At 40.3% G+C, this 15,747-nt stretch overlaps 1 protein-coding gene across 4 annotated transcripts in view; it reads right to left on the minus strand.

The window, feature by feature from the left end:
- Window positions 1–15,747, minus strand: part of SORCS1 (sortilin related VPS10 domain containing receptor 1) — a 589,929-nt gene that overhangs the window by 149,708 nt on the left and 424,474 nt on the right. For all 4 annotated transcript variants that reach the window (XM_015148114.3, XM_077945596.1, XM_001083180.5 and 1 more), the window contains exon 6: window positions 7,342–7,406. In XM_015148114.3, the coding sequence (XP_015003600.2) occupies window positions 7,342–7,406 (65 nt within the window). The remainder of the gene's footprint in view (window positions 1–7,341; window positions 7,407–15,747) is intronic.

Raw genomic sequence — 15,747 nt, forward strand, 5'->3', positions numbered from 1 at the left:
ATCATCTGTATAAGCCTAAACAATTTCTGGAGAAATATAGCATATATATATATGCTGTATTTAATATATGTTATATATGTATATACACATACATATATAACCTCTTGGCTTTTTATTGTTATCATTGCTATTTTTGTTGGTATAAAAGTAATCTATTTTCATAGTAAAACCACTCTATAGCTGAGATATTGAAGACTTTGAGAACTGAGGTCTCTATTACCTCCCCAGAGCATTTCAGCAGCACTTACCTTATCCAAATTTTGACACACTTACTGTTCAATATGGAAACTAGGTTGGAAAGCTGGTGGATAGGATGTAGAAAATGAGATTTCCAGTTCTCACCCAAGACCAGAATTAGTGGGATGCATAGTTATATAAAGTTGTGAGTTTCTTTTATTTTATTTCTGCCTGTTAAAATGCTAGTTTGAGGCTCATTTCACAGAGTTCTCGGGCAGTCATTTTCACAGCTGGTTAAAGGGCCAAGGTTTGTTGTTCCCCAGTGTATAAGATTAGTCCTTGGGAAACTTGTTATGAGGCTACTCACTCATGCAAATAAACATTGGGACCAATAATTGTCCCCTGTCCCCTGTTCCTGCTAGCACAGATCACCACCAGTACAAAAACATTTGGGCCTTTTATTTCAGAAGTAAAAGGGAGAAGCAATAATGCCAAAGATGGTACTGCAGGTTCTCTTACAGATGACCATAATATACAACTATATATCCATGTGAAATTGCCATGTGAAAAATTCTGATAAAAGTTATGTTATTTTCCTCCAAAATCAAATATGCATAAAATGTGGCACCCAGTTTCAGGGAGTTAGTAAGTCTCTTGCATTCATCTGTTAGTGCTACAGGGCTCCACAGACCCAGTAGTTAAAGATCCTTCTTTCAGTAGATATACCTAAATAGTGACACACTAATATATTTATTAATTCAACAAATATTAAATGTTTCATCTGGGGGTGGTGGCTCATGCCTATCCCAGCACTTTGGGAGGTCAAGGCAGGAGGATCACTTGAGCCCAGGAGTTTAAGACCAGCCTGGGCAACATGGTGAGACCTTATCTCTACTTAAAAAGTAAAATAAAATAAAAATAAAAATAAATGTTTCGGGCTCTAAGTTATATTTTGGACATAGAATGGAGATTAAATAAGATACAACTTTTCACACAGCTTTCAATCTAACAGTTTGGTCAATGTTTTCTCTTTAACTACATGCATGACACACACATACACAAATGCACCTATGTTAGGTAAATCAATAGAATGTAGGTTTCCTTTTTAGTATTTTAATGTACTGGGCTCCTACAATGTACACACACACACACACACACACACAGAATATTTAAACAATAAAGTATTTGCTTCCTGGATGAGAACCTGTCAATTTGTCCTCTTTGAACTCAGGCCAACAATAAATGCCACATCCAATAAATATGTTCAAAACTTTCAATACATCCTGTGATTGACTGTAGTTGAGCCTGCTCTTTTCAGCTCACCTCCCAAGGCAGAAAGTTATTCTACCAGATAGAATAACATCCTTGTCACAGATGTAAACTACAAGATATCTACATATAAGAGGCTAGCTGGTAAGAAACATCAGTGCCAACCATAGACTCTCACAGTACAAAAGCTTTCTAGAGGATCTAAGATAATGTACTAGTTTATATAAATAACCACACATTCCTATCCAGACACTTGTTTTGGGGGCAAAGTTTCAGAATCTGTGCCATGGACCCCATCAGCAATCTGAGAAAGCCTGTGGACTCATTTTTTCAGAATTTTTTTAATGTATAAAATAAATTACCCAGAATAAACAAAAAAACTAATTCAATTAAATTTAAATAAAGTTATTAAAAGATTAAAAAACAAGTATTTAATACCCTTGTATGTACTTTTTAAATTAATATATTATATATCAAGATCTACTGGCAGGTCTGATAACTACTACAATTTTGAGGAAAGAATGAGTATAAGTAATATTTTCAGATATAATGACTGTATTATTATATAAAAATTTCTGCGATTTCTATTGCGACAAAGTCGCTTATATTACTAATACTACCACAGTTTATTTCCAACCGTTATAATTGAAAGTAATCTTGTAAGTTATAAGGTTTGTAAAAATAAATATATAATTTTTTTTTCTCATGTAAAAACTAAAGCTTTCCAGAGCTCACCTCCCCTCAAATATGGGAACTTCAGTGGAAACAGAAATTATGTATAACATGTAATCTAGGGACATCTGAAATAGACCAAGAGTAAATTTTGAATAACGAACCCAGATAAGGATTCACAACACACTGCATGGGGAAGAGCCAAACTGGCAAGTGAGGGATTTTTCCTGTGTCAAATGTCTCAGTGTCTTGACTACAGAATATGTGAACACACTAAGGTCAGAAAATAACTTCTTGTTCAAAGTCAAAAACATGATGGCCAGGTGTGGTGGCTCATGCCTGTAATCTCAGCACTTTGGGAGGCCAACGTGGGTGGATCACTTGAGGTCAGGTGTTTGAGATCAGTCTGATCAACATGGCGAAAACCCATCTCTACCAAAACTACAAAAATCAGCTGGGCGTGGTGGTAGGTGCCTATAATCCTAGCTACTGGAGAGTCTGAGGCAGGAAAATTGCTTGAATCCAGGAGGCAGAGGTTGCAGTGAGCTGAGATCTCACCACTATACTCCAGGCTGGGCAACAGAATGAGCCTTCATCTCAACAAAACAAAACAAAACAAAACAAAAAAACCATTACATTATTGTAGAGTATATTTGGCATATACTCTACAAGATGTACAACCTAGAATAAAAACAATGGGTTCCATATATGTAAACAATGAATGGGGTCTAGCACAGTGGCTCATGTCTGTAATCACAGCACTTTGAAGGGCCAAGGTAGGTGGATCACTTGAGGTCAGGAGTTCCAGACCAGCCCAACCAACATAGTAAAACACCGTCTCTGCTAAAAATGCAAAAAATCAGCCGGACGTGGTGGCGGGCACCTATAATCCCAGCTACTCAGGAGGCTAAGGCAGGAGAATCACCTGAACCCGGGAGGCGGAGGTTGCAGTGAGCTGAGACCACGCCATTACACTCCAGCCTGGACAACAAGAGCAAAACTCCATCACACATACACACAAAAACTAATAATAATAATAATAATAATAATAATAATAATAATAATAAATGGATGGAGAATAAAAGAGGATTTCAATCAGGAAATGAGAAAGAGGCCGGCCATGGTGGCTCACGCTTGTAATCCCAGCACTTCGGGAGGCAGAGGCAAGCGGATCGCTTGAGGTCAGGAGTTCGAGACCAGTTTAGCCAACATGGCAAAACCCCATCTCTGCCAAAAATACAAAAATTAGCCTGGCATGGTGGCGCATGCCTGCAGTCCCAGCTCCTCAGGAGGCTGAGGCGGGAGGATGACTTGAACCTGGGGGGCAGAGGTTTCAGTGAGCCGAGATGGCGCCACTGTACTCCAGACTGGGTGACAGAGTGAGACTCTGTCTCAGGAAAAAAAAAAAAAAAAAGGAAATGAGAAAGAGATAACAGAGATACGGATTTCTTAGCGCAGCTGATGAGACTGTAACCTGATTTTGATAAACACACTGTCAAATTGTGGCCGCCACATTTGCTAACACCTGGCTACCCTGACCTCTCTGTGCTATTGACTTCCAACCTCCTCCTCTCTGTTTGTTGTTGTTGTTTTAACTGGAGCCTTGGTTATTGAGACAATCTCTTTCTCTTTCTCTCTCTCTCTCTCTCTTTTTTTTTTTTTTTTAAACACCGTGACAGGTCAGGTGTTATGCTTAGACCCTTTAAATCAATTGGTAGGTTTTTTTTTTTTTTTCCTGTTTTGTTTTGACAGGGCTAACTTTTCAAATTAAATCCTTTTATTGAATTTTCACCCTTGGATAGTTTCTGAAGATGCTGCCTTTGCAAAAAAAAAAAAAAAAAAAAAAGTAAAGTAAAATAAATAAAATTAGAACTGATATATTTCATGCCTTGTGAAAGCTAAGCCTGAGATGACAGTTTGGCATTATCAACCGCCATGCCTTCAGGGAGCACAGGAATAATGCTGGGTGTATGAAAATGTGCAGATCACAAAGAGTGATGGCCTCATTGTTTTTAGGATACAGTGTCATGTGCATTGGATGCCACAAGCCAGAAAGCAGCAGCATATGCCCAAAAGCTTGAAAATGAAAGCAATCCGGGATGCTACCAATTCCATCCAGAGTTTCCTAAACTAGGGGTGCGATCATGGGAGACAGACCCTCAAGCTCTTTCACTACTTTTCTTAAAATTAGTGAAAAGTTGTGGAACTTTGCTACTCAAGCATGTTTCACAGACCCGCAGCATGGATATCACCAGGAGCTTGTGAGAAATGCAGACTCTCAGGCCCCTACTGAATCACAATGCAGATCTCAACAAGGTCCCTGGGTGGGTAGCATACATGCTAAGGTTTAAGATGCGAGGCTCTAACATTTTCAGACAACTTGGTAAGTGAGGTGAGATAGCCAACTGGTAGCTCTGACAACTGGTCAGTCAGGTCTGCGGTCACTCAACATACGCTTAGTGAGATCTCTCTATATGTAGATGCCGTGGCATGTGCTGGAGACATAATGTTTTTGTTTTGAGATGGGATCTCACTGTGTTCCCCAGGCTGGAGTGAAGCTGCTATTCACAGGTGTGTTCATAGTGCACTACAGTCTTGAACTCCTGGGCTCAAATGATCCTCCTGCCTCAGCCTCCTCAGTAACTGGGACTACAGATGTGTGCTACCATTCTTGGCTCTGGAGATACAATATTGAATATGACATACATGGTCCCTGCTCTCATAAAACTTACAGACTGGTGGGGAGAAACGGTTGTGATCGAATAATTATGTAAATAGAAAGTATAATTTCAAACAGAGAAGAACGTGATAAAAAAAAAAAACTTGGTTGTATAAAAGCAATCAAAATAAAAAACTCATTTAGATTCAGAGTTTATGAAAGGCTTTTCTAAGAAATAGGTGAGTAACCTGAGGTCTGAACCATCCACAGTGATCAATTATGCTTGATTGGTCAGGGTACGGGCAAGAGAGCAGGATATTCCAGATAGAGAAAACAGCAAGTATCAAGGCTTTATGGCAAGACACATACCCCTGTATGTTCCAAGAATTGAAAACACGCCTAAAGGCCTGCAGACAAGGAGCGAGGAAAGGGCAGAGTAAAATTAGGCTAAGGGAATGGGCAGGCACAGGTTATGTTGGAGCTATAGGTCAAGATAAGAATTTAGCTCTGTATGATCAAAGCAATGGGAAGTCAGCAAGACCTTTTTTTTTTTTTTTTGAGATGGAGTCTTGCTCTGTCGCCAAGCTGGAGTGCAGTGGCGCAATCTCAGCTCACTGCACACTGCAACCTCCGCCCTCCGCGTTTGTGTGAGTCTCCTGCTTCCGCCTCCCAAGTAGCTGGGACAACAGGTGTGTACCACCACAGCCAGCTAATTTTTGTATTTTTAGTAGACATGGGGTCTCATCATGTTGGCCAGGATGGTCTCTATCTCTAGTAAGCAAGACTTTTAAACAATGATGCATTTACTTTTGCATTAATAAAATAATAAAATATGTAGTAAGAACTGGACCTTGGAGTCCAAGATAACATCATCTGCTCCAGGGAAACGGAGAGATCACCACCAGAGTGAGCCCACTGAGGAGGTGGGAAAGCCGTTCTGACCTGTTGAGCTCATTCTGTGTCAGGCACAGTGCTGGGCATGTCACACATGGCAGCTTTGCCTGGGTTACAGAGGAGGATGGTCAGCCTTGACCCCTGACCTGTGCCCCTACTGGCGCTGTCAAAAAATATATTCACTCCCCCCAAAAAGGTAAACAAAACCGTTAGAGATGAGAAATCTCATGGTACATGCATAGTAATAAAAAAAAAATGTGTGGTTTCTGGGGAGCTTGGGTTGTAGGGGTGACCTGCTTTGTTTGGCTGTAAGCTGGTAAAGTGCAGGATCTTCTGCCTTTGTGTTCAGAAGAGCTAAGGACTGGTAGACAGGCACAAATGGCAGTGATTAGGGTGCTTTTGAATTGTGAGGGATATTTTAGAAACTGGGAATGTCTTGGAAATGAGATGATCCCTCTTTGGGCCAGCGCTGGGCAGCCTACACCAGCCTCATTACTCTGTGGTAATTGTGGATAGTCCATTCTCCTCCTCTCCTCTACATCTGAGACCTCTTTCTTTCTCCCTATCTTTTCTTCCCCCACCCTCTTCTATCTACAGTTTCCCCCTTTTCTCATTTTCTTTTACCCCTGTCACCTGGAGTTCTCTATCCTAGGTCTAGCGGTACCCTCTCAAATGCTTAGCCCTTCTGAGGATCCTCCTTGCCAGAGAAGGGGAAGGAAACATTCATCACTGGTGTTAGTAGGTCAGGCACTGTGTGAAGTGTTTTATGTGCATGGATTTCTCGAATTCTCACCTGGATGGGCTTTGTGAGATAGACATCACTGTCCTCTACTTATTTACCATAGGAGCTTACGTATATTATTACTTAAGCTTTCTATGCCTTTGTTTCCTCATATGTGAAATGAAGAAAACAACCTACAACATTGTCATGAGGCCAAGAGGTGTAGTCCTGTCCTTCACTGCAGCATAACCACCCGGAGTTGATGAGAACTACTCACGGGTGAGCAATTCACTCAACTGACTCTCCTCCTGCTGCCTCTGATAGGGACACACAGAAAAATTCTCTCTCTCTCTCTTTTTCAAAATTCTTTCCAAGTGTTTTGTGAATCTCCGAACAAGACAGTGAGGGATGGCCTGGATGGTATCTGACAAAATAAGGAGACTGAAGAAACAATTCAACACAAAACAGTAGCAGCAGCAACAACAACAAAACACTTCAGGAATCAAGAGTTTGGAGGTATTCTCTTTACCTGGAAAGATACTTTGATTGGATGAGAGGGCTGTGCTGGTGTCACCACTATCCAAATATACATGTTTCTGGATAACGTATATATTTATAAACATATATGAAAATATATATTTATGAAAAACTATTAAGACTATTTTGCATTACTGAAGACAGGAGATGTCGTCATGCCCAAATCACATGATTATTGCCACTGTGCCCCTGTACCTACCTACCTATCCTTAGCTCTTCTAAACAAAGGATACCTGCACTTTACTAGCTTAGAGTCAAAAGAAGCAGGTCACCCCTGCAACCCCAGATCCCCAGAAACCACACATCCACTATTACTCTGCATACACCATGAGATTATCACACAGACTCAGTTCATGACAGAGTCATGGAACTAATATTACTAAGAATATTGTGGCAAAGTTGATTTACTTACGACCATCCACAGTTCTGGCCTCAAGATGCACAAGGTCTGGTTCTTTATTTGACCCCATCACAGACCTAAAAAATGGGGAAACATGAAAAGAAACATCCATATTAACGACTTCACATGTGCCTTAGAGGAACTCGGCAGAGCCCCAGACTACTAATATCCACAGGCATCTAAACCCACAATCTTTAGAATATATCTACTCAATTTATTTATACAGCCTGACAGTAAAATTTCCACTTAAAATAAAAATGATAATGAAAACTTCACTTGATGAAAGGCAGCCGGCGTTCTAGCAAGGATGTTGTGTGTTATTAGCTGGGACTTGCATACAGGTCCTACACATGGTGCGTGTGTACTCTAGCAACAACCCCAGTGACAGTGTATTAAACTTTCAAACCTTATGAGGCAGATGCCAGGCATGGTGCTTCAGCTGGGTGACTTGAACAGTGATTTCCATAGTACACTGATCTAATTAATTTTTTCACTGAAATTTGCCAAACCACCTACTACTGCCCTGTGAACAAACCCTGTGACGCAACCCATGCAGCAGCAGTTACAGCAGTGATGATTCTCTGTATTGTCGAACCCGTGTGAAGAGAAATAGATGCACCTCACTTTCTGAAACGTGCCTGAAACTGTACGTGTAAGCAAAATAAAAGCTTATTTAAAACGCCTTGGAGACACATATTATTTTGTGTAATCTTGCAGTAAGCTATATTAAATAGAAAATAATTATTATTCTGTAACATAAATAATATGGGCAATCACGCTTTATCTCTAGGATTTTTATACAATGAGATTAATTAGACTTGGGAACATCTGCACTTTTTAAAAAAAAAATCAGGCTTTGCAGAACTTTAATTCATTCCATTTCCACACAGAAAACAGCAAAATGCCTCCAAACTGGTCCCCAGCCACACAGCCCAGCCACTCAATCAAGGCTAGAAAATGCAAATGTTAAAACTACTTATCCAGGGCCGGGCCAAGCGTGGTGACTCACGCCTATGATCCCAGCACTTTGGGAGGCCGAGGCGGGTGGATCACGAGGTCAGATGATCGAGACCATCCTGGCTAACACGGGGAAATCCCATCTCTACTAAAAATACAAACAATTAGCCAGGTGTAGTGGCGGGCACCTGTAGTCCCAGCTACCCTGGAGGCTGAGGCAGGAGAATGGCATGAACCCGGGAGGTGGAGCTTGCAGTGAGCCGAGATCGCACCACTGCACTCCAGCCTGGGTGACCGAGTGAGACTCCGTCTCCAAAACAAAACAAAACAAAAGCACATCCCACGTCCTCCCACATCCCTCCAGAGCTTAGTGTGGTATCCATGACCCTACACAGACTGGGTCCATCTCACTTTTGCTGCCTTATCTCCTGCCACACTGAAAGATGCTGCCATTGCCTGAAAGTACCACATTCAATTCCTCCCCCCAACCCCGTGAGCCTCTGTAAGCTTCTGCCTTCAGCTTGAGATGCTCTTGTCCAGCTTCACCTAACCCCTGAATCGTAGTTTAAGACACAACTGAAAATTCACTTGCTCTGTTAAATATGCCTCATTTACAACAGGGAAAGCCTTTTCCTCCTGTCAGCAAGTGTTTGTTATAAATCCTATAAGATCTTTATCAGAGTTTGTTATAAAGAATTATTTTTGTGTTTTTCCAATGTGAAGGCATCCCCTTCCCCCAAGAAAGACACACAAACACCCAAATACAAAAGAACATACACAGAGATACTCAATGAAGCTACTGGAAGGTCTTCTCTTTACACACTTTCTATTCATAGTATAGTTCCTGGTATATAACAGACAGTCAAATGTGAAATGAAAGAAGGAAGGAATGAAGGAAAGACTAAAGAAACGGAAAGAAGTTAGGAGGAAAGGCAGGAAGGACAAGAGGGAGGAGATAAAGAGAAAGAAAGCAAAGGAGCTATAAAGGTCTGTGGGTTTTCTGAAGTAAGTACATTAATCATTGTCCTAGGGGCATTCCCAGAACTCTGCTTATTTAAACTCATTTTCCCAACTCAAAGAATCTGAGGGCTACCTGGCTTAATCACTCTTCATCTGGAGAAAAGAAGTCTCCTTAAGGCCCTGTTATTGCTGTCAATAAGTTTTCTCTGATTGATACATGGCCTGAAATTCAGAGCCTGTACTTGGAACATTAAATCCTACTTTCTTCTTCCACTAGGAAGCAGATATTTCCTAAAAAGGGTTTCATAACTTCCCTCATATAGACGTGGGATGTGCATTTGGACATTTTAATCAATAGAATCTGCTTGAATCCAGGCAGAAAGTGACCCTTTCATCAGCATTTCAGTTAAGTACTGCAGCGACTACTAGGCTTTGGGTGGTGACTCTCCCCACACTGAAGCATTAACTGGATCCACAGGTGACCTCTTCTGACAAGACCAGTCACGAGCATTAAAAAAGAAAATGAGTTGCTTGACAAGCCTAAATCCAGAAAGCTCAGCAGTTAACTGTTTTATTTCAAAATGGGCCATTACATGTTGTTCAACTGTCCACCTTGTTTTAAGTTTCATCCTTGAAATGACTACCACCATTTATTCCCAGGAGAAACCCAGCACCCCAGAAACACAGGGTTAAAACTAGCATGCAAACTTATCTGCTCGGCTTATGGCTAGTGTCAACGGGAGGCAAAATAATTACCCTGGATTCAGTGTAGCTTTCCACGTGCTTATGGCCTCAAATAAATGGTAGCAGTTTTTTTTTAAATCTTGTATTATCTTTAATGGCAAAGCTGTTGTTTCCAGTGACATCCCCTACTGCCTTATCAACAAACAAAAAAAGATGCAAGGTCAGGTGCGGTGGTTCATGCCTGTAAACCCAGCACCTTGTGAGCCTAAGGCAGGCGGATAATAAGTCAAGTGATTGAGACCACCCTGGCCAACACGGTGAAACCCCGTCTCTACTAAAAATACAGAAATTAGCTGGGTGTGGTGGTGGGTGCTTGTAGTTCCAGCTACTCGGGAGGCTAAGGCAGGAAAATCCCTTGAACCTGGGAGGCAGAGGTTGCAGTGAGCCAAGATCACACTACTGCACTCTAGCCTGGGCAACAAAGTGAGACTCCATCTCAAAAAAAAAAAAAAAAAAAAGAAAAAAGAGCAAAACAGAGTTCTTTGTTCTCCCCAAATCTACTGTGGCTAACAAATCTCCTTATTCTGCCTACATGTTTTCTCATCTAAAGGAAAACAATTACAAACTACAAAACAAAACTTTACATATGAAAGTCAAACCACAGTGTTTCCAATAATTTTTATCTGACGATGTCCTCATTCCTAGACCTGTGGTCCAAGAGTATCTCTAGCAGTCACAGATGATAAAGAATTATTGCTGCTTTTACTTTATGGCCCTAGTGAGTTCTTAATTGCTGAGGCCAATCAATGCTAAATGTCTGTGTAAGTGCTGATTTTAACAGTCCTGTCATTGACCAGATACCTTGGAAAAGCATATCATTGCAGTTGACCCAAATGATATTACTCTAGCCTACATATGCTCCTAAATTTTAGCTGGAGCTATGGAGTTAGGAGGTATTCTGTGTGTTTTGAGACCAACTACGGGTGTCATCATCATCCTCATCATTAAACATCACCATCATCATCATTATAATCATCAAAGAAAAACAGCATCAACATAGAATTTAATACAAAATGAACTCTTCATGTTCTTACTTGCAGAATGAGATCTTGAGAGTGATACTCAAGCATCTCTATCCAAAGACATTGGCAAATCTGACTTCTAGTATTAAGCATAAGAGATTGGGCACCTTTGCTTTATGCCTCTAGGTTATCCAGCACATATCACTGTCATAGTTCATAATGATTTGCTACATGTCTGCATAAATGACTCTCTTACTACACTGGACTCCCAAAGGCAAATGTTCTGTCTTTTATCACTGAACTCTCTATGCTTACCAAAGTACAGAGAAGCAAGTTTTCTCAGTAAATATAATACAACATTTTTGTACCAGTCAGCATTTACTAATGTCCAATATAGGATGTTATTCATTTCTGGGACTCAGAACCTCTCTATAAATATACGATAAAAATTTTGTCTAGGATATTTTAATTATAAAAAAAGGTAATAGGTAGATGTATCTTGTATACCTTTATATTGCCTTTATGTTGAACCAGGAAAATGAACTCCCTTCTTGAAATGAATTTTATGGAAGGGAAAGGGAGTCTTTCTGTGCACATCCTGGTGTCTGCCTGGGATCTCCTCTCATCCTTCTTCTGCCTTCATAACTCTTACTGCTGTGGCTCAGCTGCAGATGACTGAAGTTGAAAATAGGCTTCTCAGCAGGGGTGCCACTTAAGCCAAGTTGGTTATCCTTTCTGAGACTTTCAGAATGATGAACATACTTTTGCACAGAAAAAATTAGGCCATGTTACAATTGGTGAGTCCTTTGTCAATCTCCTTTATTGACAGACAGACTCAAACCTTTTTGTGTCTCTGTGCTAGCACCTGCACGCCACAGACAGATTATCACAAAGCATTAACTGAATGGTTTTTGAGAAAAGAGAAGTGCACAAACCAGCCATATCAGCATGTATTAATTTATCTGTATACGTCACTTTCGTTAAGTTAGTTAACATCTGTGCTGTCGCTTTTTTAGTCTTTAAAATAAGTTAACATAATTTTTCCTATATTTTTCCTATAATATACATCTTTAAGTACCTAGAAGATTACTGGCACACAGCTAGGGCTCAGGAAAAATAGTTTATTTATTCTCTTTTTCCCCCTTTTTCTTTCAAGAAATGGGTGGGGGAATATTAATACCTAAGAAATTAAAATTTATGTTGGTATTAAACAATTCTTGGCCAGGCGCAGTGGCTCACACCTGTAATCCGCGGATCACCTGAGGTCAGGAGTTTGAGACCAGACTGGCCAACATGGTGAAACCCTGTCTCTACTAAAAGTACAAAAATTAGCTGGTTGTGGTGGCGGGCGCCTGTAATCCCAGCTACTCAGGAGGCTGAAGCAGGAGAATCGCTTGAACCCAGGAGGTGGAGGTTGCAGTGAGCCGAGATCGTGCCACTGCACTCCAGCCTGGGCAACAAGAGCAAGAGTCTGTCTGAAAAAAAAAAAAAAAAAAAAAAATTCTTGACATATCATGGATGTCTAACAGAAATGATTTATCAAAATTATTTATTGTCATAAGTCAATAGACAGAAAATGAGTCAGTGGTTCAGAGATCAATTATATGAATATATAAAATTTAATTACTCATTCATTTATTTAGTCAGTGAAACATTCCAAACCCCTACTATGGAATAAGAATGAGAGCTCCATAATTACTGCATTTAAGAGCTTTAGAACTACAGAAGAGGCAGTAACCCAATGAAGCAAGGGTTCTAACATTCAAGGTGCTATTTGAAGACACAGGAGGAATGACCTTTCACTTGCATATGGAAACCCAGAGGAAAAGCAAGGTCCAGGAACCCTTTGGAGTAAATGAATCAAATCTTCAAGTATATGCAGCAATAGGATCAATGGACAGAAGGGGTGAACAGCATTCTAATTACAGGAAAATAGCAGGTACTGGGGCCCTAGTTCAAAGAGAGGATGACCCATATAGGCATCTATTGTAAGTCAATAGGCTGGATCCAGTGTTCCCAAAGTAGGTTAGTAAAAGAAAACTGGAAAGATACCAGGGTTCCAATCAAAAAGCACCTTTTGCATAATGCTAAGGTTTTGTATTTGATCCTTTAGTGCCATGAGATGGCACTAAAGAAAGGTAAGCATATACATTTATAAACAGGTGAAAAGGACTTCAGTCCTGGTCTACGTGTGGTCCTCGCTATTGAGGGAGTATGAGGTGAAGTTGCACAGTTCATCTAGCTGAGTTTTGTTGATGACAACAAGACAAAGCCCATTGAAACCTCCTGCATCTATGCTTCCAGTATCTTAAGTAGGTGTTCACATTTAGGAGCTATTTTGAAACAAAGCCTAAAGATCACTGAAGACAAGAATATGAAGAAAAATAAATCACACCCTGAAATAGTATACCTGTGATGTGAGCAGTGCAACATCAGCCTTCTGAAATACAATCGGCCAAATGCAGCCTGTGTAGACATTTTCTACAGAGAAACTCAGAAATGTCACTAGTTTATCATTTGCCTGGCATTTTGTCTAAGTTTATACCAGCTTAATAGAGTGCCTAATAAATGCTGCAGAGCCACAAAATGTCCTGATGTAGATAACTGCAGAGCAAGTATTACAAAATAAATATCATGATATGATAGCACCTATTTATTCAGATTCAGAATTGCAGTTAATAGTATATGGGAAGGAACGAGGAGGGACCTGCAGAGGAACAGGAGCTGGAAGGATAGAGACCCCTGCCTTCCTCTTCATGTTCCCACAGCCCCTCTTCATAAACAAAGCCCATGAGGGCAAGAGGTCCTGTCTGCTACCAAAGTGCCTGGCAGGTATTGGCAGTGAGATACCTTGGTTTCCTCTCCTACAGTCAAGGTTTCCCCATCACCTGCCACCATAATTAGCCCTCAGACAAACATCTTCAAGATAATCCTGGTTAAGGCCACAGCTTTTGTCTTTGAATACAGCATCTTAGCCTGTGGTCTCATCTGCTGTCCAACAAGCACAAATGGGCCAGATAATCTACAAAGCAGCCTAAGGTGCCATTTAACCTCCCCCTTAAGCCAAAGAAACATGTCTGCTTTCTGCTTTTATTCCCCTGGCCCCCCCACACTGTCACATTGGTTCCCCAGAACCAAAGGTACCTACTAAAAATAACAAATACATAGATCAATAAATAAACAGACAGATAAAAGTGATGCTTAATCTCCTCAATGCATCATGGCCTACTGAGAATCAGCATTGCCAGCATCCTGAAGCCCTCTATATGCTACATTTTGTCATCTTTACTGCCCAAAGCAGAAGCCCAAGTGTTTATTTCTATGATGTCTGCAGCAAAGTGTGTGTGTGTGTGTGTGTGTGTGTGTGTGTGTGTGTGCATGTGAGTGTGTGTGTGTAGGTGTAGGGGAGCAAAGTGAGGCATGCAAGTCTGACCTGGAATGAAGAAATACATAAAGCTCAGGAGGGCAGTGAGGAGGTGAACATGTTTATTGAGCAAAGGGCTTGGTAAATAGGACTAAAAGTTTAAACAACAGTGACTTTGCTTTTTCCATCAGTGTTTGCATTTTTGTGTTTCCTTCTTATTTCTCCACTTTTATGCTTCCCTCTCTTTGTTGTTTCTTAAATATATATATATATATATCTATAAATATATATAGATATATATCTATATATATATTTTTTTTTTAAAGAGGAGGATGGTGCAGCCATGGTGGCTTACACACTTTAGGAGGCCGAGGCAGGTGGATCACTTGAGGTTGGAAGTTCGAGATGAGCCTGGCCAACATGATGAAACTCCATCTCTACTAAAAATACAAAAATTAGCCAGGTATGGTGGCACATGTCTGTAATCCCAGCTACTCAGGAGGCTGAGGCAGGTGGATCGCTTGAACCCTGAACCCGGGAGGTGGAGGTTGCAGTGAGCTGAAATCATGCCACTGGACTCAAGAAAAAAAAAGGATAAAAGTATGTGGGGGTCCAGAGAGGGACCATGCCCAGATCAGTGCTCCTGATCCCCACACAAAAATCACAGTGCCAATGAGATACAGAGAAATGCATTTCAACTGATCAAAGAGCATGAGATTAAGGTAAAGGAAAAGCTTAAAATATTTTTAATAAGGTTTCTTTTTATCTTTTTAAACTTTAGTGGTATCATACCCTGCGTATTTTTAGCAACTTGTTAAATGTACTCAATAATATATCTTAGAGATGGTTCCATACCAGAACATAAAATTAATGAGATAAATCTCTATTTTATTGCAACCTATTAAATGAAAATATCCAATTTATTCAGTCATTGTCTATTGATGGACTCGAAGAAAAAATATACATAAATGGGAAAAATAACTGGAGATACACATTAAAAATTCATAATTGTAGTCACTTTTGGTAGAGTTTGGGGGTTGTGGGTAATAGTCAAAGGGATCCTTATCCTTATCAGTAATTTAAGAATTTTTATAAGGAAGATGTATATATGCAATACTCTAATAATTAATACATCTGTACTATTAATAAAAAGAAAATATTCTCCATCTGGAAAATAAAGTCTAAGTGGGTAGTAAATGTGCACAAATCACAAAGGGAGAGAAAAAAGGATGAGTGGCATTTCCATAGGGAGGAGACCTGGGATTTTCTTAAATCTTGAATACTTACAAGTCTGACACCATCTTAGTAAGAGGACCAGGAAGGTGAAAGCCTGGAAGAGTTCTGGTCAGAGAAGCAGTGCTAAGGACCTCCTGGAGGGGCATGCTTGTGTTGACGTTAAATTAAGCGGAAGAAAGGAGGCTGGAGACCCTG

Source organism: Macaca mulatta, chromosome 9 (assembly GCF_049350105.2).
Source record: "Macaca mulatta isolate MMU2019108-1 chromosome 9, T2T-MMU8v2.0, whole genome shotgun sequence".
Taxonomy (NCBI): domain Eukaryota; kingdom Metazoa; phylum Chordata; class Mammalia; order Primates; family Cercopithecidae; genus Macaca; species Macaca mulatta.